Raw genomic sequence first — 24,671 nt, 5'->3', positions numbered from 1 at the left:
AAGATGTCTCAAAGGTTTTTTTCTATTTTTAGCCCTAGAGACCCCTTAAAGGGGCCAATGAAATTAATTTGAGCAAACTTGATAAAAGACTACCCAAGAATGCTACAGACAAAGTTTGGTGATCATCTGTAGAAGCAGACTTTTATAGGTATTTCTATTTTTAGCAATAACTGCCCCTAAAAGGGACTAATCAAATTAATATGAGTAAACTTTATGAAAGACTACCCAAGAATGCTACAGACAAAGTTTAGTGATCATCCATCAATTACTTCTGTAGAAGAAGATATCGAAAGGTTTTTCTATTTTTAGCCCTAGAGACCCCTACAAGGGGCCAATGAAATTAATATGAGCAAACTTGATAAAAAGAACTACCCAAGAATGCTACAGACAATGTTTGTTGATAGTCCATTAATTAGTTCTATAGAAGCAGACGTTTTAAGGTATTTCTATTTTTAGCTATAACGGCCCCAAAAAAGGGCCAATCAAATTAATATGAGCAAACTTGATAAAAAAACTACCCAAGAATGCTACAAAGTTCGGTGATCATCCATCAATTAGTTCTGTAGAATAAGACGTCTACAGGTTTATTCTATTTTTAGCCCTAGAGACCCCTAAAAGGGGCCAATGAAATTAATATGAGCACATTTGATAAAAGACTACCCAAGAATGCTACAGACAAAGTTTGGTGATCACCCATCTTTAAGTTCTGTAGTTGAAGACGTTTAAAGGTTTTTTCTATTTTTAGCTGTGTTGACCCCTAAAAGGGGCCAATCAAAATGACATGAGCAAATTTAAGTGTGACTGTCACAAGAATGCTACAGACCAAATTTTAGGTAAATCTGTCCAGCAGTTTCACAGAAGAAGACGATTGTTGACGCATGACGACAGACGACGGACGCCGGAAGTATCCCCCTTTGATACTAATAGCTCACCTTGAGCCTTTCGGCTCTGATGACCTAATAAAAATAGTTAAAGGACCATTACTCCGACAAAATTCATTGCAACATAAAAGGCCAATGAGACATAAGAAATAAATTCAAATTTCATTTCGACTTTCATGGTCAAGGTCATTCAAAGGTAAAGGTCACAATTTTAATAATGATCATGTCAGTTTTGACATAAGTGATCTTTTGTTCATGAATGAATCAATCCATAAATTAACAAGAGGGCCATGATGGGCCTGAATCGCTCACCAGAAACAACTGTATTTCAGTGACTATAGAAATAATTTTTCAAAAAAGTCCAGCTTAATTTTAAATTGCCCTTCTAGTTATAAAGTTTCCCTACACTGATTGTGTTTATTTCTTTAAAGTAAAAACAAGAGCACTGCTAGGCGGAGCATTATATGCCTAAAAGTGATTTTTTAGTGAGGATGAAACATTTGTAAGTCATGGGAATTAAACAAGAAGCGCCGCAATGCGACAAAACCAGGTTTTCAACGACCAAGTTTTGATGTGACAACATTCAATAGGTTTAACTGCACTGTAGTTATTGAGTAGAAGCTGAAAATTCTATTGTAAGCAAATTATCTTGACCTTGCTCCCAGATATCTAAGTGACAATCCAAAGCTGCCACTCAGCAAGTTTGATGTAAAAAGGTCAAAGCAAACTCAAGTTATAACATGAAAACTAAATACAAATTAACCTTGATCACAGACACCTGGGTAGCAATCCCAAGCTGCCTCTTTATTAAAGATACCCATTCATCAAGTTTGGTGTCAATAGGGCTAAGCAAACTCAAGTTATTGAGCGGAAACTGAATTTCTATTTTTAGTAACAGTGACCTTGACCTTGATCACAGACACCTTGGTAGCAATCCCAAGCTGCCTCTTGATATAAGCTATCCATACACCAAGTTTAGTGTCAATAGGCCAAAGCAATCTAAAGTTATTGAGCGGAAACTGAATTTCTATTTTTAGTAATAGTGACCTTGACCTTGACCACAGACACCTGGGTAGCCTCTTGATATAAGCTGCCTACACACCAAGTTTGGTGTCAATAGGCCAAAGCAAACTCAATTTATTGAGCGGAAACCAAAAGTTGACGACCGCCCGCCCGCCCACCGACTTTGGCATTACAATAACCCGGTTTTCGTTGAAAACCTGGTTAATAAAGTATTATCTCCTTCAAATAGCAGTCCTCCTGGAATGTTTGATTATTGTGGGCCAAATGGACCTTTAGTTATGCTTCGGAAACTGTTTTCAGTTTTAAGGTAATAGTGACCTCGACCTTTAACCTTGTGACCCCAAAATCAATAGAGGTGTTCTTCCCAATATGGACAATCATCCTATGAAGTTTGAACACTGTGGACCAAATGGAACTTAAGTTACATTCCGGAAACTGTTTTCAGTTTTAAAGTAATAGTGACCTTGACCTTTGACCTTGTGACCCCAAAAACAATAGGGGTCTTCTACCCAATATGGACAATCATCCTATGAAGTTTGAATATTGTGGGCCAAAAGAACCTTTAGTTATGCTCCAGAAACTGTTTTCATTTTTGAAGTAATAGTGACCTTGACCTTTAAACTTGTGACCCATAAATCAATAGGGTTGTTCTACCCAATATGAAAATCATCCTTTGAAGTTTAACGCTGTGGGCTAAATGGAACTAAAGTTATGCTCCAGAAACTGTTTTCAGTTTAAAGGTAAAAGTGACCTTGACCTTTGACATTGTGACCCAAAAATCAATAGGGGTGTTCTGCCTAATATGGACAATCATCCTATGAAGTTTGAACACTGTTGGCCAAATGAAACTTAAGTTATGCTCTGGAAACTGTTTATAGTTTTAAGGTAATAGTGACCTTGATCTTTGATTTTGTGACCCCAAAATCTATAGGGGTCTTCTACCCAATATGGACACTCATCCTATGAGGTTTGAATATTGTAGGGCAAATGGAACTTAAGTTATGCTCCGGAAACCTGATTGCTAACGGACGGACAATGTTACAATGTTGTTTGTCGGAGTAATGGCCCTTGAACTATTTTTATTAGCTCACCAGAGCCGAACAATAGAGTAGCCACATAATTACTGTCCTGTCGACGCATGACGACAGACCACGGACGCCTGAGTATCCCCGTTAGAAGGCTCAGGAAGAGCTATTAGTATCAAAGGGGGATACTCCGGTGTGTGTCGTCTGTCATCATGCGTCAACAGGACAGTAATTATGTGGCTACTCTATTGTTCTTTCTATTGTTCTTTTTAAACAACACAAAAGAAAATAGCCACATAAAAGCATTACTGAATGAATGACATCAAAGAAAAAGAACAGTTACCTTTTGTCCCTCTAGCTACATAAAGACTGTCCTGTGAGTGCGGACAGACGGACGAACGGACAGACAAACGGACGGATGTCAGGGGGTATAAAATAATATGCCCGAAATTGTTTCGGGCATATAATGATAGGAACCTTTCACAAATGTTCATTGTTTCTGTTCATCTGGTAAGTAAAGCATGACAGACTATCTAAGAATGCTGCAGACAAAGTTTGGTGATCATCCAGCTATAAGTTCAGTAGAGAATGACGATTTAAGTTTTTTTCTATTTTAAGATTTAGCGGCCCCTTAAAGAGTCCAATCACTCAATATGAGCAAATTAATAAAAGACTTCCTATTAATGCTTAAGACAAAGTTTGGAGATCATCCATCAATAAGTTCTGTAGAAGGAGACATTTAAATATCTTTCTATTTTTAGGTATAGCGGCCCCCTAAAAGGGTTCAGTAGAGAATGACGATTTTTTTTCCTATTTTTAGATTTAGCGGCCCCTTAAAGAGTCCAATCAAATAAATATGAGCAAACTTTATAAAAGACTACCTAAGAATGCTACAGACAAAGTTTGGTGATCATCCATTGGTTCTGTAGGAGACGTTTTTTCTATTTTTAGGTATAGCGGCCCCTAAAAGGGTCCAATCAAATCAAATATTAGCAACTTTGATAACAGACATTTTTGTAAATTTTGGTAAATATACGTCACTGTGAAAACAACAACATAATCATGTACAGTGTTTTATTTATAAAGATTTAATACTTAACATATGCCATATTCTCCACATGTCATTCCACATCTATAAAATAATCTTATAGGCCTTATAATCATTCAACCAATTACACAGAGCACCTGAACAAGTCGAGAACAAATTAATATGTCACACTTATGCGTAACGTCATATGTGTAGTTGTTGATCACGTGACTACTATTTTGGTAAATATAAGCCACTGTGAAAACAACAACATCAACATGTACAATGTTTTATTTGTAAAATGAGTAAAACTTGTAAACTAAACTTTAGAACAGAAAAAACTAGAACTTTCACTAAATGTGATAAATACCCCCGCAAGACTGCTTCGGAAATGAGGATGTAACTAGTAACAGAATTCCTTGTAAAGAATTGAAATAGAGCTATGGTTGTGGGCAATTAAAGATAGTTGTGGTTCTTGTATGTAGCATTTCATTTCAATGTGGTTGGCCATTGATGAAGTTTTATTAAATACTCTGTAATAAGTCCAGAAAGAAAAGGAAAAGGAACAAAGGGCAATAACTCTATAAATACTGGAGATTGAGTTATGGCTATTGTACACTGCACTTCCTCTCATTGAGCTTGACCATTGTATGAAGTTGTATTGAATTCCAACTACTAGTTTTCAAGTTATGTACTGGACAAAGAAAGTAACAAAGGCAATAACTGTAATTAGTCCAAATAGAGTTATTGTTCTTGTGCACTGCACTTCATCTCACTGCCCCTTGACCATTGTATAAAGTTTCATTGAATTCCAACCATTACTTTTTCAAGTTATGCACTGGACAATAAAAAGTAACAAAGGGCAAAAACTTTTGAATAAGTGAAAAAAGAGTTATGGTCTGTTCACTGTACTTCCTCTCAATATACTTGACCATTGTATGAAATAGTTTTGAATTCCAATTGGTAGTTTTCAAGTTAATTATGCTCTGGACAAGAAAAAAGCAATGGAAAAGTAACAAAGGGCAATAACTCTATAATTACTCTGGACAAAGTTATAGTTCTTGTGCTTGACAATTGTATGAAGTTGTTTTAAATTCCAACCAGTAGTTTTCAAGTTATGCTCCTGATAAAGAAACGTAACAAAGGGCAGTAACTCTGTAATTAGTCAAAATGGAGTTATAGTTCTTGTGCACTGCTCTTCCTCTTATTGTACTTGACCATTGTATGAAGTTGTTTTAAATTCAAACCAGTATGTTTAAAGTTATGTTCCGGACAAGGAAAAGTATCAAAGGGCAATAACTCTATAATTGTCAAAATGGAGTTATAATTCTTGTGCAATGCATTGCCTCTTAATATACTTGACAACTGCATGAAGTTGTATTGAATTCCAACCGGTATTTCAAGTTATGCTCCAGACAAGGAAAAGTAACAAAAGGCAATAACTCTGTCATTAGTCAGGATGGAGTATGGTTCTCATGCACTGCACTTCCTCTCAATGTGCTTGACCATTGTATGAAGTTATATTGAATTCCAACCATTAGTCTTCAAGTTATGCTCCGGACAAAAAAGCAATGGAAAAGTAACAAAGGGCAAAAACTCTGTAATAAGTCAAGATGGAGATATGGTTCTTGTGCATGGCACTTCCCCTTATTGTGTTTGAATATTGTATGAAGTTGTTTTGAATTCAAACCGTTAGTTTTCAAGTTATGCTCCAGACAAGGAAAAGTAACAAAGGGCAGTAACTCTGTTGTTAGTCAAAATGGAGTTATCGTTCTTGTGCACTGCACTTCCTCTTATTGTACTTGACCATTGTATGAAGTTGTTTAAAATTCCAACCAGTATGTTTAAAGTTATGTTCCGGACAAGGAAAAGTGTCAAAGGGCAATAACTCTATAATTTGCCAAAATGGAGTTATAATTCTTGTGCAATGCATTGCCTCTTAATATACTTGACAACTGCATGAAGTTGTATTGAATTCCAACCGGTATTTCAAGTTATGCTCCAGACAAGGAAAAGTAACAAAATGCAATAACTATGTCATTAGTCAGGATGGAGGTATGGTTCTCGTGCACTGCACTTCCTCTCAATGTGCTTGACCATTGTATGAAGTTATATTGAATTCCAACCATTAGTCTTCAAGTCTTGCTCCGGACAAAAAAAGCAATGGAAAAGTAACAAAGGGCAATAACTCTGTAATAAGTCAAGATAGAGATATGGTTCTTATGCATGGCACTTCTCCTTATTGTGTTTGAATATTGTATGAAGTTTTTATGAATTCAAACCGTTAATTTTCAAGTTATGCTCCAGACAAAGAAAAGTAACAAAGGGCAGTAACTCTGTTGTTAGTCAAAATGGAGTTATGGTTCTTGTGCACTGCACTTCCTCTCAATGTGCTTGACCATTGTATGAAGTTATATTGAATTCCAACTATTAGTTTTCAAGTTATAGTCGGGACAAAAAAAGCAATGGAAAAATAACAAAAGGGCAATAACTCTATATTACTTTAAATAGAGTTATAGTTCTTGTGCACTGCACTTCCCCTTATTGTGCCTGACAATTGTATGAAGTTGTTACGTGTTTCAACGAGTAGTTTTCAAGCTATGCTCCGGACAAGGGAAAGTAACAAAGGGCAATAACTCTGTAATTAGTCAAGATGGAGTTATGGTTCTTGTGCACTGCACTTCCTCTCAATGTGCTTTGTTTGAAGTTATATTGAATTCCAACCATTAGTCTTCAAGTTTTGCTCAGGACAAGGAAAATGCAACGGACCGCTGGACCGACTGACAGACCAACCAACCGACTGACCGACCAACCACAGGGTGACTCCTATAAACCCCCCCCCCGCCAAACTTCGTTTTTGGGGGTATAAAAATGTATGTATGTGCTTATTTTACAAAACACAGTAACCTACATGACATTATTCCTTAATCATGAAATATAACATTGTCAGTGAAATTATCTGGCGTTCTAACATGAACATAATGAGCAGAAAAAAAACCTTAGAATCCTTCCAACGACCAACTTTCCTTACTATTCCTGGATTAATACTCTTTTCAATGGCAGAAGTAGCACCAGTGGGGTGAAAAGACTTTTTTGAAAAATCTTGACCACCAAGACCAGCATTATGGCTTCTTCTAGTACCTTAGCTATGGAACTAGCCACTAAAGCCTTAAAAGGGGGTGGGTCTTAATGTAAGGAAAATGGCATTGTCAGAAGACCTATAGCTTTTTGTTCTCTCAATGTAATCCTGCATGGTTTGAACAGGATCTACCTTTACAATACTGGTACAGGCAATACAATCTCAAAACCTGTACGTTTAGTATCATTCTTGATACTAAAAACTTGAATTTAGGCATCTTCATCGGAAAATACAACTTGGTTAATAGCAAAAGCCACGTTCTTAACACCATCTGTGTCAACAGTCTAAGCATTAGAAACTATATCAGATGGTCTTAACATAACTGTCAAGGCAAGCAGAGTAATGGCTCTAAGTCTCAGGGCTTTAATATCTAATGTATTGTTGTCCTCCCATTTCAAACACAAATCATGAAAACTACTTGTAGGCATAACCTTTGACCTTTGCATGGGCCTTGAAGTACCTGACTGAACAAGAGCACAAATCAGCATCTTTATCTCATAGCTATCAGCAATGTTTGTTTTTTTTTCTTTGGACTTTGTATATATGACCAATTTTAATTAATAGCAGCTGAAGAACTACGTAATACTGAGTTAGGCCTTTGTGACTGACATGCTATCAAAATTAAAAAATATGCAAGATCTTTGTTGGATGAAGGAGGAAAAGAACATGGTCTAGACAGGTAGAAATCATACAGATTCTCTAATATGTGGTTATATTATCGAAGCGTACTTAGAGCAATACTAAACTGAAATATATCAGAAACCTCTTATGACCAACCCTTAAGTTCAAGTTTGTGCTTCCATAAATCCTCCAAGCATACACAGCCCATTTTATGTTGCGCCAGGGTTCCACTACTCCCATTGACCGACACACTCTTGAATTGTTTGGTAACCTCAATAGTGGGAAATGGACATTTTGACTAGACGGTGGAACCAAGTCTGACCTAACCATTTTGGGGCTATCACAGTTGCATATGCTTTTTGTGTTTGAACAACATCTAACACTTTGTGAAGTAAGCAAAATGGGGTGTTTACAAAGTTGTTTTCTAATTGCCAGTTGACCTGAGAAAGAGCGTCCACTATTCGGCGGACAACGGTTCCCAGTACCGACAGTTGAACCTTTCTAAGTGACTGTTCTGACAATTTGCAAAGCGGACGATGGTATGAGGACCCCAACATTTGTCTAGATATCTAAACAAATGCCGGTTTAACATCCAATTGTGTTTGTCGCGTGTCCTTGACCAGTTATTCGACTCCCGATTGTTTACCCCTGATATATGTGCACACATGACTGTGAGTCCAAGATCTATTGCTTCTGCCCATATTGCCATTGCTAGCTTGGTAAGGGAGGGACTTGGATCCCCCATATGGTTTATATAAGCCACAGCTGATATATTATCTGTTAAAATCTGAATACTCTTTCCCCGAATAAGGTTTGAAAAAGCCTTTAAAGCTATTAGTATAGCAAATATTTCTCTCTAATTTGAAGACAGGTAAGACATTCTTAAGTTCCAGTCGCCCGAAGCAATGTGACTTTTGTAAATAGCTCCCCAACCCCGGTGGCTGGCATCCGTAACAATCTGACGAACCATTTCTGTACATATTATTTTTTCATTCCAGTAATCAACAGATTCTAACCACCAACTAAGTTCTCGTAACACGTCTTCAAGTGTAAGTGTAACCTGATTGGACCAACAACCCTTACACTTAGAAAGTAAACGATATGCGTTCCTGAGAAAAAGTTTGCCAGGAGATACAACCAAAGATACAGATATGTACTGACCACAAATTTGCGCTAAAAACCTAAATATAATATTCTTGAGGTGTAATGCTTTACCTATGCTATGCTTCAGTTTCGATGTACGAACAGGAAGCGCCTTAACTCTTACATTTCCTACAGCGCTGTAAATAGAATACCCAATATATTTATTTTGATGGATTAAGTTATGATTTTTCAAAATTGATAAAACCCAACTCAGTCAATGTTTGTAATAACTGGTCAACGTGATCAGTAGCAGTTGACCTACTTAAAGCCAACAGAAAATCGTCAACAAACGCAGTGACACGTAATCCAATAGATCAATAACAAGGCCGATAACTTTGTCAAAATAATACAATAATACAGACTAGCTAGCACACAAACCAAAAGGTAGAAATTTCCACATGTAATATGTATTACCTAAAAAAAATCTACAGTTTACAGCAACAGAAATGTGAAACAAGCCATCTTTTTATATCAGTTGTGACAAAATAATCTCCAGGTTCAATCAAATTAACAGTATCTCTAATGTTTGCATTTCTGTATTTTGGCACAGTTCAATAAGAGTTTAGTTTTCGCAAATCTGTGATGAAACCAAGATTATTTTTGGGTACACAATGAATGGGTTTTAACACACATTGGTTTTATTTCACATTTTTTCAATACAATCAGCGTCAATAAGCCGCTATATTTTGTGTCTGAAAAGTGTACTTCCAACTTTAAAATTTATTATTGAATTCAAAACTAACACTTACTGATGACGAAAAAGTTTTTTTGTCTCTAAATTTCTATTCCATTGTATATCCAGTTCAAAATGTAGGACGGCACGTCGATATTTTTCCATGCGTCTAAATGATTTAGAAGCGTACTAATATGCATTTAATGTTAAAGAGAAAAATCTCTTATATCGACTCCGAACCTTGCAAGTTGGAGTTGTCCTCCCTTGGTTGCCTTCGATTAGGAAATTGCCTATAAGCAAAACTCTGGAAAATGTCACGATCCAGTCTAATTGAAAACGAACCTCGTCCTCGGCCATGACCATATGAATATGACTGTCCACGACATCCTCGCTCGTCACCAGATCCCGATGAACATCCAGCTGCAGCTAACGATGCTGCTGATCGCAGAGTTTCCAATGAAGTTTGGTCAAAACCTAAAGTATTTTTCTGAAGACTGTGGAATATTTTGGCAGTTGACGTGTCAAATTTACTATTTACAACAAGAGCACCGCTAGGCGGAGCATTATATGCCCGAAAGTGTTTTTTTAGAAAGGATGAAGCATTTGTAAGACATGGGATTAAAATAAAGTATTACCTCCTTCAAATAGCAATCCTCTAATGAAGTTTGAATATTGTGGGCCACATGGAACTTAAGTAATGCTCCGGAAACTGTTATCAGTTTTAAAGAAATAGTGACCTTGACCTTTGACCTTGTGACCCAAAAATCAATAGGGGTCTTCTACTCAATATGGACAATCATCCTATGAAGTTTGAATATTGTGGACCAAATAGATCTTATGTTATGCTCTGGAAACTGTTTTCAGTTTTAAAGTAATAATGACCTTGACCTTTGATCTTGTGACCCCAAAATCAATAGGAGTCTTCTACCCAATATAAACAATCATCCTATGAAGTTTGAACACTGTGGGCCAAACAGAACTTAAGTTATGCTCCGGAAACTGTTTTCAGTTTTAAGGTGATATTGACCTTGACCTTTGACCTTGTGACCCCAAAATCAATAGGGGTCTTCTACTCAATATGGACAATCATCCTATTTAGTTTGAATATTGTGGGCAAAATGGAACTTAAGTTATGCTTCAGAAACCAAATTGCTAACGGACGGACGGACAGACTGACAGACTCACAAAATGGTACTTATGTGACTTATCCTTTGATCATTTTGGCCACTTTTAGTCACACAAGGCTTAAAAAAGGCACACAAGTAAAAACGGAATGAATAGGATCAAAGAGAATTTACTGTTACCCATTGTTCTCCAAGTCACACAAGTACCTCTTGGTTCGTACGGACAGACAGACAGACGGACGGACGCCAGGGTGTATAACATAATATGCCCGAAATTCTTTCGGGCATATAAAAAAAGGCAGCAAACTCCTCTTGAAGATATTTAAGCTGTGCGTGATGAATAAGAAATAAGCTATCCAAAGTTTCTTGCCAGCTTCCAAAGTTCCCAACAGTTTTATGCCAGTTTAACAGTACCGACCACATTTTTCAATGACATTCAATAGCGGCTGGTCACTTCTCTTAATACCTTGTCTACTGTCATTGAATCTCAGTTCTGCCGGAATTTTTACCTTACTCAAACTGTCCTTCAACGATTGGAGCTCCGCCTGCAAGTCCGGCTGATTACTAGTAGCGCCCGTCGCTGAAAACAACGAGAACTCCGCGAGTCGGATGTGTCACCTTGTGAACAATATAGAAATGGCCAGGACAAAAATGAAATATGAAAATTAACAAAGGGCAATAACTCAAAAAATAAGAAATGCAGAGTACCGGTTCTTGTGCACTGCACTTTTTCTTAATGAGATCTATCATCCTTTGAAGTTTCAAGTCCATAGCTTTTATACATTAGGAGGAATGGCCCGGACAAAAATAAAGTATGTAAATTAACAAACGGCAATAACTCAAAAATTAAGAAGTGCAGAGTACCGGTGCACTGCACTTCAGGTCATTATAAGAAGCATGCATACCAAGTTTGAAGTCAATCCAACTTATAATGACTGACTTATGCTCCGGACAAGCTTAAGGGGACACCGACAGCGACGCCGACGACGACGCCGACAACGACGTCGACACCCGCCAACAAAAGTAACCCCAATATGTCGTCTTTTTCAAGGCGACACAAAAATGGCAGATTACTAGTGCCCACGAGGCCTAAAGCTGGAGAAATGGAATCCTCAGAATGTTGCTCTTGCGCATATCTGGACTCAGATAAACCTCTCAATGTTTCTAAGTGGATTATCAAATGAACACATAAATCCATCTAACTTCTTCTCAAGAAAATCAGACATAATCAGAAGCTTTTGCGAGAGGACAAAAATGCATGTCCTGACTGTGGAATGAACAAGTCGAGAACAATTTAATACTTCACACTTTAATTTTTTTTTATGTCTGACGTCATATGTGTAGTTGTTGAACACGTGACTACTAACCTAAGAATGCTACAGACAAAGTTTGGTGATCATCCATCATTTAATTTAGTAGATGAAAGCGTTTAAAGGTTTTTCTATTTTTAGCTCTTCTTACCCCTGAAAGGGGCCAATCAACTTAATATGAGCAAACTTGATAAAAGGCTCCCTTATAATGCTAAATACAAAGTATAAGAAGACAATTAAAGTTTTTTTTTCTATTTTTAGCTTTAGCAGCCCCTAAATGGGGCCAATCAAATTAATATTATAAGCAAATTTGATAAAAGACTATCTATGAATGCTACAGACAAAGTTTGATGAGCATACATCATTTAATTTAGTAAGAGAAGGTCTTCAAAGTTTTTTCTATTTTTAGCTCTGCTGAGCCCTAAAAGGGGCCAATAAACTTAATTTGAGCAAATTTGATAAAAGACTACCTCAGAATGCTTACAGACAAAGTTTGATGACCATTCATCATATAATTTAGTAGAAGGTGTTTAAATGGTTTTCTATCTTTAGCTCTGTTAAAAGGGGCCAATTGGAATGACATGAGCAAATTGTGGTGTGACTGTCACAAGAATGCTACAGACCAAATTTGAGGTAAATCTGCCCAGCAGTTTCAGAGGAGAAGATGACTGTTGATGCATGACGACGGACTATCCCCCTTTGATACCATGAACCTTCGGTTCTGCTGAGCTAATTACAAAGTTATATCAATAATAAGCAAATTTTAATAGATTTTATCTCAGCAGTCAACATCAAAAAAGGTCATATTAAATATATCAATAAGTCTGTTTGGTTCATACGTGTTCTTTTGTCCAAGTATGAATCAAATCTGTAAATAATAACAAAGTGATGATAATTTAAGTATTTAATTAGTGAACAATGCCACGAAACCAGATTTTCAACAACCAAATTTTGATGTGACAGGAATCAATAGGTCAAAGTGCACTGAACTTAAAAAATTATATTGTAAAAAAAATGACATTCACCTTTCTCCCAGATATCTAAGTGGCAATCCAAAGCTGCCACACAGCAAGTGCTGCAACTTCTCAATGAATTGAGATAGAGTAAAAGGCTTTTCAGTGTCGGTTACTAGTTACCCTAAGATCGACCTGAGGCCAATTTTAGCCTGTCACATGTCCAAAATTTTCTTGGCGATGAGGGGGACTGCCGCCCCCATTCAACCCCCCCCCCAAACAGAAGGGGGCATATCCCCCTTCTGGCAACCCCCTGATGTAACATTTGGATGGGGGAAGGCGCCGAAAAAGTGGTCATTTTTTAACAACTTTTCTCAAACGAAAAACAGTGTTTGGGGCCTAAATAGGACATTTTTTCCCTGTTTGAGGCCTCAAAAAAGGGGGGGGGGGCAAAAAGCCATCCAAACACGCTTATACGTATAAGGGAAAAGGTTAATACATTGATTTTAAAACAATCAATATACTGTGATAATTAAGTATTCAACTGTGTAATGCTTGCATATGTTTTAAAGATAATTAAAATAGTATCCATAAAATAAATAAATTTTATAACTTTATTCATGATTTCAATATTAAAAATTTAATGTATAAAGGGAATACTTTTATTGAAGAGGAAAAGCTCAAGTCATGCTGTGTATTGGTATTTTCTGAGAGGGACTGTTTTCATTATGGGAAACGGACAATAGCCCTCCCGGACAAAAGCCCTCCCGTCAAAAAATGACAGGGTGGAAAAAAGCACTCCCGTGAAAATGACAGGGCGGACAAAAGCCCTCCCTTGAAAATAACAGGGCGGACAAAAGCCCTCACGTGAAAAAAAACAGGGCGGACAAAAGCCCTCCCATGAAAATGACTGGGCGGACAAAAGCCCTCCCATGAAATTAACAAGGCGGACAAAAGCCCTCCCCTAACTAAAATAAATATGTATGCTGAATACCTGTGTTCTTTTCAATGCACTCAACATATTAAAATTGTTACATATATTTCTTGTAGTTTTCAATTCGCCTAAGTATGTGTATGAGCTAGAACTACCCTATTATTTTCACGGGAGGGATTTTGTCCGCCAAGTCATTTTTACGGGAGTGCTTTTGTCCGCCAAGTTAGTCATATAGATGAATGACCATCATTTTTGTATAATCAAATATACAAAAAGAAATCATAATGGCATAAATGCAAATTAGATATTATTGTCTCTAAAGCGGAATTTTCTATATTTATCCATGTATCCACATTTCTTGCCATTCTGCATTATAATATATAACTTAAAGAGGCAATTCCTCATGTTCAAGATTGAAAGAGAATTCATTGATTTTAAAACAATCCTAATATACTGTGATATTATGTTTTTCAACCATGAAATGCTTGCATACTTTTTAAAGATATAAATAATTATAATTTTTCCATGAAATAAATAAAATTTATTCAAGATTTCTATATTAAAAATTTAATGTATAAAGGGAATGCTTTTACACAAGAGGAAAGTCTCAAACCATGCTGTGTATTGGTATTTCTCTTTCATTACACTGCTGATAAGAGGGTCTCAGGGTAAATAAGTTAACAAAAATGCAGATGTATGCAATATTTATTTAAAATTTCCTGTTTTTTTACTGCAAAATACATGTAAGACATAGATAAATGACTATAATTTTTGTATAATCAAATGTAAAAAATAATCATAATGGCATAAACGCATGTTAGATATTATATTATTGTCATTATTGTCTTTGAAGTGGAATTTTCTTATCTTATCATAAAAAACTGGTTTAAAATCAATATCAGTGTTAACTATTCTAGAAAGTCACCTCAATATTTATCCACATTTCTTGCAATTCTGCATTAAAATTTGCAGCATCTTTTGGTTTGGACTGAACTGGGAAATGTTAATTTTTTCTATTATAGATTTGACAAATTTGCCTTGTCAGTTTTAACACATTTAGAAGATAAGATATTTTAAAGAAAATATGTAAATACATGATTATAAAGCGTTTGCAACTTCCTTTTCACTTTAATGTAGATCTGTTTTTGTTTTGTTTTTTTTTGTTTTTTTGTGTTTTTTTATTTTTTAATAAAATATCATACATGAGCAGAAAACAGTTACAGAAGATTAAAGTGTCAAAAGTCATGCTGTGTATTGGTATTTTAGTATCCTGCTGATAAGAGAGTCCTAAGGGTAAACAACAAAAGGCAGATGATAAATAGAAGTAGGCAATGTAAATTCTGTATTCTCTGGATATTGGTGCAAATACATTTCATTACAAGAAAGGAAAACTGATATATTTTTGCATTTTATAATAAACTCATAAATATAATCATATTGCATAATTATGTTACAATGCATAAAAAAAGAAAAAAATTAGTGTTGTCTCAAACAAGAGGGCCATGATCAAGAGGGCCATGATGGCCCTGAGGTCGCTCACCTGTATATAGCCCCCCCCCCCCTGCCCCGGTCCAATTATTACCCAAGGGCTTTTATTTGTTTATTTGAACAGACTTGGTAGACACCCATAAGAAGATGTTTCATGCTAAACATCTAAGTTCTAGCTCATTGGGTTTTTTAAAAGAAGATTTTTGAAGTTTTTACTATACACATATAGTTAAAAACAATGACACCCCTAGGCAGGGCCAGTTTTGACCCCCGGACTTTTATTTTGAACAAACTTTGTAGATATTTACTTAAAAAGATGTTTCATGCTTAATATCTAAACTCTAGCTATTTGGGTTTTTTTCAAAGAAGGTTTTTTTAAGTTTTGCTATACACATATAAGGAAAATCAATGACCCCCCCCCCTCGGGCGGGGCCAGTTTTGACCCCAGGGCTTTTATTTGAACATACTTGGTAGACACCCATTAGAACATGTTTCATGCTAAAATATCTTAGCTATAGCTCTTTGAGTTCTTTAAAAGAAGATTTTTTGAGTTTTTTACTATATGCATATAGGGAAAATCAATGACCCCCCGGGGCGGGGCCAATTTTGACCCAGGGCTTTTATTTGAACAAACTTGGTAGACACTCATTAGAAGATGTTTCATGCTAAATATCTTAGCTCTAGCTCTTTGGGTTCTTTAAAAGAAGATTTTTTTAAGTTTTTACTATATGCATATAGGGAAAATCTATGACCCCCTGGGGCGGGGTCAATTTTGACCCCAGGGCTTTTATTTGAACAAACTTGGTAGACATTCACTACGAAGAAGACATTTCATGCCAAAATATCTAAGCTCTAGCTCTTATGGTCTTTTAAAAAGAAGATTTTTTTAAGTTTTCTACTATATGCATATAGGGAAAATCAAATGACCCCCCAGGGCGGAGCAAATTTTGACCCCAGGGCTTTAATTTGAACAAACTGGTAGGGACACTCACTAGAAGATGTTTCATGCTTAATATCTTAGCTCTAGCTCTTTGGGTTCTTTAAAAAGAAGATTTTTTTAAGTTTTTTACTATATGTATATAGGGAAAATCAATGACCCCCTGGGCGGAGGCAATTTTGACCCCAGGGCTTTTATTTGAACAAACTTGGTAGACACTCACTAGAAGATGTTTCATGCCAAATATCTAAGCTCTTGCCTTTTACGGTTCTTTAAAAAGAAGATTTTTTTAAGTTTTTACTATTATGCATATAGGGAAAATCAATGACCCCCCCGGGGCGGGGCAAATTTTGACCCCCAGGGCTTTTATTTGAACAAACTTGGTAGACAACTCACTAGAAGATGTTTCATGCCAAATATCTTAGCTCTAGCTCTTTGGGTTCTTTAAAAGAAGATTTTTTAAGTTTTTTACTAAATATGCATATAGGGAAAATCAATGACCCCCTGGGGCGGGGCCAATTTTGACCCCAGGGCTTTTATTTGAAAACAAACTTGGTAGACACTCACTAGAAGATGTTTCATGCCAATTATCTAAGCTCTAGCTCTTAGGGTTGTTTAAAAGAAGATATTTAAAGATTTTTCTTTCGGTTGCCATGGCAACCAGAGTTCTGCATGGAATTAAATTCTTTGAACAATTTTTAAAGGTAACCACCAAAGGAACATTCCTGTGAAGTTTGGATGAAATTGGCTCAGTGGTTTATGAGGAGATGTCATTTAAAGCAAAAGTTTACGAACGGACGACGGACGGACGCCGGACGAAAAGCGATCACAAAAGCTCACCCTGTCACTTTGTGACAGGTGAGCTAAAAATGGAATTGAAAGATTTTATAATATTTTTGTTAATATCCATGTCAGTTAAAGTATACTTATGTGTCCCACAGGTACATATCAATACTTAATCCACACATATCAATACTTTATCCACATTTCATATATACCACCATTATATATAAATATTTATTTTCAGAATAATATATATCATTTATATTAATCTTAGGTAAATCTCAGTTTGAGAAGGTTAGAGAGATTATAAATGAGATAAAATTGACAAAATTTAGGCCAATTATAAACATATTAATTCTTTAAGGTATTAAAGGCTATGAATGCTTAAAATCATTACCTTTAACTAAAACAACCATAAGTTAAGATCAAAAATAACTAATTGGTTATTGGTTAATAGAATCATATTAACTATCAATTAATTTTGTTTATTTATGCACTTATCAACATTAAACTTTTAATTATTTATATATGTATACTTATTCTAACAATTAAGTTTTAAAGTACAAAATCAGTAAAATTAATGACTTTGAAAAATTATTGTTCTAATATTTTACGCCATATTATACAAAATCCAATATTCACAACTTCAAAATTGTTATGATAAAACTATTATACAGATATCTATATTTATCTTTCTTTTTGTAAAAGTCAAATTGCTATTCATTGAAATAAAAGGTAACTACTTAATACATATAATAGGTCTGGTGCACTACAAAGTGCACTAATGAAGTGCACTAGTAGTGCACTACTTGTGCACTTTGAAGTGCACTAGTAGTGCACATCTAGTGCACTCCTAGTGCACTTTGTGTAACCTTTAGTGTGAACTCAACTGTATGGTGTCAGAAGGTCAAAGCAAACTCTAAGATATTGCATGAAAACTGAATTTCTTCTTTAAGAAACAGTGACCTTGAATTTGTTTACAGAACCTGGGTAGCAATCCCAAGTGCATCTTTATATAAGCTACCCACATACTCAATTTAGTGTCAATAGGTCTATGCAAACTCAAGTTATTATGCTGAGACTTAATTTCTATTTTTTAACAACATTGACCTTGATCACAGACATCTGGATAGCAATCCAAAGTTGCGTCCTGATATAAGCTACCCACACACCAAATTTGCTGTCAATAGGTCACAACTAACTCAAGTTATTGAACAGAAACTGTATTTCTATGTTTAACAATGAAGTGACTTGGACCTTAATCATAGTCACTTGGGTAGTTATCCACAGTAGTGTTTTGATATAAGCTAACCATATGCCAAGTTTGGTGTCAATAGGCCATAGCAAACAAGTTATTGAGCTGAAACTGAATATCTATGTTTTATTAACAGTGACCTTGATCTTGATCATAGACACCTGGGTAGCAATCCCAAGTTGCCTCTTGATAATTATACTTGCTACCAACACACCAAGTTTGGTGTCAATAGGCTTAAGCAAACTCAAGTTATTGACAGGAAACTTAAGATTTCTATTCTTAGTAACAGTGATGCTGACCTTGATCACACACACATTGGTTAGCATTTTTAAAAAGCGTCTTGATATAAGCTACCCACACACCATGTTTGGTGTCAATAGATCAACGCAAACTGAAGTGATTTCATGGAATTGAATTTCTATTTTTAGAAACAGCTGTAGCAATAGCAATACCAAGCTGTCTGAGACTTGATATAAGCTACCTACACACCAAGGTCAGTGTCAATAAGCCTAAGCAAACTACATTTATTAAGCGATGCCTGCCCGTCAAATTCAGCATTACAATAACAAGTTTAGGTTGAAAACGTGGTTAAAAAGTATTGCTATATTATACAGGGACATTTGTAAGTTTTACCTGTTATGTGAAAGACAGATTTGAATCCCAGACCAAACCGTCCCACTTTCAGTGGGTCTTCTTCTTTGTTACTGCTATATATCATTTGTATACCTTCCCAGTCATTCTCTGAGAACACTGCATCATTGTACACACAAAGTGCTGGGCCCTATAAAGTAAAAAATACATAGAAGTTCATGTGCAACTCATTACATTGGATATAAATGATTACATGATATGATTGACATTGTAAATCATGAATGATTAAGCTTATAAAGTGCTTTTGTGTCATACATATCAGAATAACAACTGTCATCAGGAGATTTAACTGAAACAACTGAAAGTAAGTAAATCTATCACTGAAGGTGATTCATATCCCCACGGCCACCTAATCTATTTAACAAGAGGGCCATGATGGCCCTGAAATCACTCACGTTTCATGATAAATATCTAAGCTCTAGCTTTTTTGGGGTTTTATAAGTAGATTTTTTAAGTTTTTACTATATACATGGAGGGAAAAACAATGACCCCCACTGGGAGGGGCCAATTTTGACCCCAGGGCTTTAATTTGTACAAACTTGGTAGACACTCACTAGAAGATATTTCATGCTTAGTATCTAAACTCTAGCTCTTTGGGTTTTTTATAAGAAGATTTTTTAAGTTTTACTATACACATATAAGGAAAATCAATGACCCCTGGGGCAGGGCCAACTTTAACCCAAGGGCCCTTATTTGAACAAGCTTGGTAGGCACCCATTAGAAGATGTTTCATGCTTAATATCTTAGCTCTAGCTCTTTGGGGTTTATAAAAGAAGATTCTTTTAAGTTTTAACTATATACATAAAGGGAAAAACAATGACCCCCTGGGTGACCCATATTCAAACATGACCTAGAAACAAACTTTCGGACCAATTTCAAGGATATTTGGATCAAAATAGTAGCCACTGGATTGTGAAAGAGATTTTCTATTTTTAGCTCCTGTCACAGTTTTTCATCCGAGAATTTACCCATTGTTCGAACTCAGCCGAGCAATTAAGTAAACAAGCATCCTGACAAAGTTTGATGATGATTGAGTCCAAAAAAGGTGACCACAAGATTTTTCTTTTTTTAGCTCCTGTGACCTAGTTTTTCATCCAAAATGATCCATATTCAATTCATTCGAGCTATTACCTAGAAAAGCATCCTGACAAAGATTGATGATGATTGAGGCAAAAATGTAACCGCTATAGTGTTTATAAACAAATGACGGACGAAAGACTGAAATTCAACGATCCTAAAAACCTAAAAGGGCAAGCTCAGGTAAGCTAAAAAGTCACAGACAGCTGGAATGACAAGCTGATTCCAGTATATCCCCGTAAAACTTTGATGTGCGGGGTATAACTAAAAGACCCCAATCCCACAAGAGGACCATATGACATATATCTATGGCTGGGAGAGAACATTTTAAGAATTCAATATACAATATACTATGTAAAGTTGTAAACTAAGTGAATTAAGGGGTTTGGCCAATTTCAACCCCAGGGGCATACACTGTAATTATGTTTTATTTTATAGAGGTCCACTAGGAAAGCAATGCTATATGTCTAATATCTAAGCTCTGGACATTATAGTTTTACACAAGTAAATCTAAACATGTTTTCCTATATTAATCAATATAAAAAAATATAGTGATTCAATAAATGCACAATTTTATGCTAGTTTCATAACTTGGGGAAAGGGTGAGAAGCCAAAATTCTTACCTTAAAGAATTTTGTATCAATTGGAGTGGTCTCACATTGACTGCTGGTATTTTGGTTTATTCTCCTTTTATCATGAAGAATTCTAACTTCTCTGGCACCAGCGTCCTCTGCATTTTGTATCAACTCCTGAAAAATAAATTTAAACTTTATACTCTCTACATTACCTGATATACCTGTCTGATATACCTATCTGATTATGGAACGTCGTTGGTTCTACTCAGGTGCCTGTTCGTGCCTGAAATAATGCATGGAAGGGCATGAGGTCTTCCTCCACCAGTAAAGCTGGAACGTCAAAATATGACCTATACTAAGTCAATGTGACGTAAAACCCTATCGAAAAAAAATACCTATCTGATATTACATGTAATTAAATAAAATAGCAGAAAGTAAGAAATCAATTTCAAATTATTATCCTTATATTATATTAGATACAAAACAAAGATAACTAGAACTATCACTTAATGTAATTAATAACCCCGCAAGACTGAAATGAGGAAGTTACTAAATACCTAGCAAAAGAACTAAAATAGAGTTATGGTTGTGGGCCATTAAAGATAGTTGTAGTTCTTGTATGTTGCATTTTCTTTCAATGTGGTTGAGCATTGATGAAGTTTTATTGAATTACTCTGTAATAAGTCTAAAAAGAGTTATGCTTCTTGAGCACTGCACTTCCTCTCATTGCGCTTGACCATTGAATGAAGTTTCATTGAATTCTAAACATTAGTTTCTAAGTGATGCACCTAACAATGAAAAAGAACAAAGGGCAATAACTCTACAAATACTGAAGATGGAGTTATGGTTATTGTACACTGCACTTCCTCCCATTGCTATTGACCATTGTATGAAGTATTATTAATTCCAACTAGTAATTTTCAAGTCATGCTCTGCACAAGAAAAAGGCAATAGAAAAGTAACAAAGGGCAATTAACTCTATAATTATTCTGGACAGAGTTATGGTTCTTGTGCACAGCACTTCCTCTTATTGTGCTTGACCATTGTATGAATTTGTTTTGAATTCCAACCAGCACTTTTCAAGCCATGCTCCGTACAAGGAAAAGTATCAAAAGCCAATAACTCTGTAATTTGTCAAAATGGTGTTATTGTTCTTGTGCACTGCACTTCCTCTTAACGTGCTTGATGTTTGTATGAAGTTGTATTGAATTCCAACAAGTAGTTTTCAAGTTATGCTCTGGACAAGGAAAAGTAACAAACGGCAATAACTCTGTAATTAGTCAAGATGGAGTTATGGCTCTTGTGCACTGCACTTCCTCTCAATGTGCTTGATCATTGTATGAAGTTGTAATGAATTCCAACCATTAATCTTCAAGTTATGCTCCAGACAAAAAAAGCAATGGAAAAGTAACAAAGGGCAAAAACTCTGTAATTACTTTAGATAGAGTTATGGTTTTTGTGCAATACACTTCCCCTTATTGAGCTTGACCATTGTATGAAGTTGTTATGAATTCCAAACAGTAGTTTTCAAGCTATGCTCCGGACAAGGAAAAGTAACAAAGGGCAATAACTCTGTAATTAGTCAAGATTGAGTTATGGTTCTTGTGCACTGCACTTCCTCTCAATTTGCTTGACCAAATTGTATGAAGTTATATTGAATTCCAACCATAAGTCTTCAAGTTATGGTCCGGACAAAAGAAAGCAATGGAAAAGTAACAAAGGGCAATAACTCTGTAATTACTTTAGATAGAGTTAAAGTTCTTGTGCACTGCACTTCCCTTTATTGTGCTTGACCATTGTATGAAGTTGTTTTGAATTCCAACCAGTAGTTCTGGACAAGGAAAAGTAACAAAGGGCAATTACTCTGTAATTAGTCAAGATGGAGTTATTGTTCTTGTGCACTGCACTTCCTCTCAATATGCTTGACCATTGTATGAAGTTGTATTGAATTCCAACCATTAGTCTTCAAGTTATGCACCGGACAAGGGAAATGCAGCGGACGGCTGGACCGACCGACCGATCAACCAACCGACCACGGAGTGACTCCTATATACACCCCCTCCAAACTTCGTTTCCGGGGGGTATGAATACAATGGGTAATTTCAAACATGGACACAATGCTTACTAAAATGGCTCATTTTAGTAATGATCAACCAACTCATAGTAGATGCTGATATAAATTCATTATCAAGTTATGGTTACCCATCTGAAAAGGGTTCATAGATAGATATCTACATACAACCTTACTTAAAGAGGATTGAAAATAGTGTATGACACCCACTACAGTTGCAGTGGAATTATTATATATGTGGCTTAAGTTTGGTATCAAATTTTGGCTATATGAATATTTAATTAAATATATTTAATATACCTTCAGTATTTGACCACCATCTGGGTATTCAGATAAAATTCCTTTCAGCTGTTTGATCAATGGTGGCTGTTTCATCTCCGAATATCGGATGTTCTTTTTCTTCTTGGCACTGCCACCACTTGCAGACGCTGAAATATTCATACAAATTGAACCTAAAATATAATTTAGTATAGATTGACAAAAATACATTTAAACAGGACCTTCTTTAACAAATGATTTTACAAATTTATGATCATCATTTATCAATTGTTATAGTCTATTTGCTCACTTCATCTCGAAACAAAGTAAATGACATTTTACTAGAGGGAATGGAAAAGTAACCTTCATGAAAGTGGATCACTATCTGCCAAATAATGCACACAAATATTGGCACGCAATTCTGCTGATACTAACTGTTGAACTTTGACACTTTTACATAAATAATGAACTATATAAATTAATAATAGTAATTTACAATTTCTCCCCAAAACGTCCACTTCTAGTCAATCTAGTGACCAACATACATGTATATTGAAATCTGGAAACAAAGTGATCCCTCGGAAGCATAAATCACAACTAAATTACAAGAGAATTGCAGACTCAATTTGATTGAGTCTGTACATGAGGGATAATGAATACGTGCAACATCCCTCACACCCCCTAGCACCGATTGAGAGGTACTCAATTCCCAACACTCAATAGTGCTGGCATCAATGATCCAGAAGGATCAGAAAAATATAACAACACTGAAGTGAAGTACAGGGCAACTTCTTCCAGCTGCCACACAGCACTTGAAACCTGCTGTTGTGAAGTATAAAAATCTGGCAACAAAGTGATCCCTTGAAAGCATAAATCACAACTAGAACTCCGCAAGTTGGATGTATCGCATTGTGAACAATATAGTTTAGGAGAAATGGCCAGGACAAAAATGAAATATGAAATTAACAAAGGGCAATAACTCAAAAAATGAAAATTGCAGAGTACCGTTTTTTTGTGCACTGCACTTCTTCTCAATGAGATCTATCATTTTATGAAGTTTCATCCATAGCTTTTATACTTAGGGAGAAATGGCCTGGACAAAAATAAAGTATGAAAATTAACAAAGGGCAATACCTCAAAAAAATAAGAAATGCAGAGTTCCGGTTCTTGTGCACTGCACTTTTTCTTAATGAGATCTATCATCCTAGGAAGTTTCAAGTCCATAGCTTTTATACTTTACGACAAATGGCCTGGACAAAAATAAAGTATGAAAATTAACAAAGGGCAATAACTCAAAAAATAAGAAATGCAGAGTACCGGTTCTTGTGCACTGCACTTCTTCTTAATGAGATCTATCATCCTATTTAGTTTCAAGTCTATAGCTTTTATACATTAGGAGAAATGGCCTGCACAAAAATAAAGTATGAAAATTAACAAAGGGCAATAACTCAAAAAATAAGAAATGCAGAGTACCGGTTCTTGTGCACTGCACTTCAGGTCATTATGAGAAGCATGCATACCAAGTTTGAAGTCAATCCGACTTATAATGACTGACTTATGCTCTGGACAAGCTTAAGGGGATGCTGATGTTGACGCCGACACCAACGCCGACACTGCCGTCAAAAGTAACACCTAAATTACAAGAGAATTGCAGACTCGGTTTGATTGTGCCTGTACATTAGGGATAATGAATATGTGCAACATCCCTCACACCCACTTGCAC

General features: G+C 35.8%; 1 protein-coding gene across 1 annotated transcript in view; it reads right to left on the bottom strand.

Annotated features, from left to right (window-relative positions):
• LOC132720403 (sacsin-like) overlaps window positions 1-24,671 on the bottom strand; it is a 40,704-nt gene that overhangs the window by 12,842 nt on the left and 3,191 nt on the right. Inside the window, exons 2-4 of the mRNA XM_060704533.1 lie at window positions 22,991-23,118; window positions 20,668-20,793; window positions 18,950-19,097 (exon numbers count right to left, since the gene is read on the bottom strand). Of these exons, the coding sequence (XP_060560516.1) occupies window positions 18,950-19,097; window positions 20,668-20,793; window positions 22,991-23,118 (402 nt within the window). The remainder of the gene's footprint in view (window positions 1-18,949; window positions 19,098-20,667; window positions 20,794-22,990; window positions 23,119-24,671) is intronic.

The sequence above is a fragment of the Ruditapes philippinarum genome, unplaced genomic scaffold (assembly GCF_026571515.1).
Source record: "Ruditapes philippinarum isolate M1 unplaced genomic scaffold, ASM2657151v2 ctg5345_1_1_1_1, whole genome shotgun sequence".
In the NCBI taxonomy this organism is placed as follows: Eukaryota; Metazoa; Mollusca; class Bivalvia; order Venerida; family Veneridae; genus Ruditapes; species Ruditapes philippinarum.
Note: the sequence above shows the minus strand (reverse complement) of the source record. Positions and strands in the feature narration are given on the sequence as shown.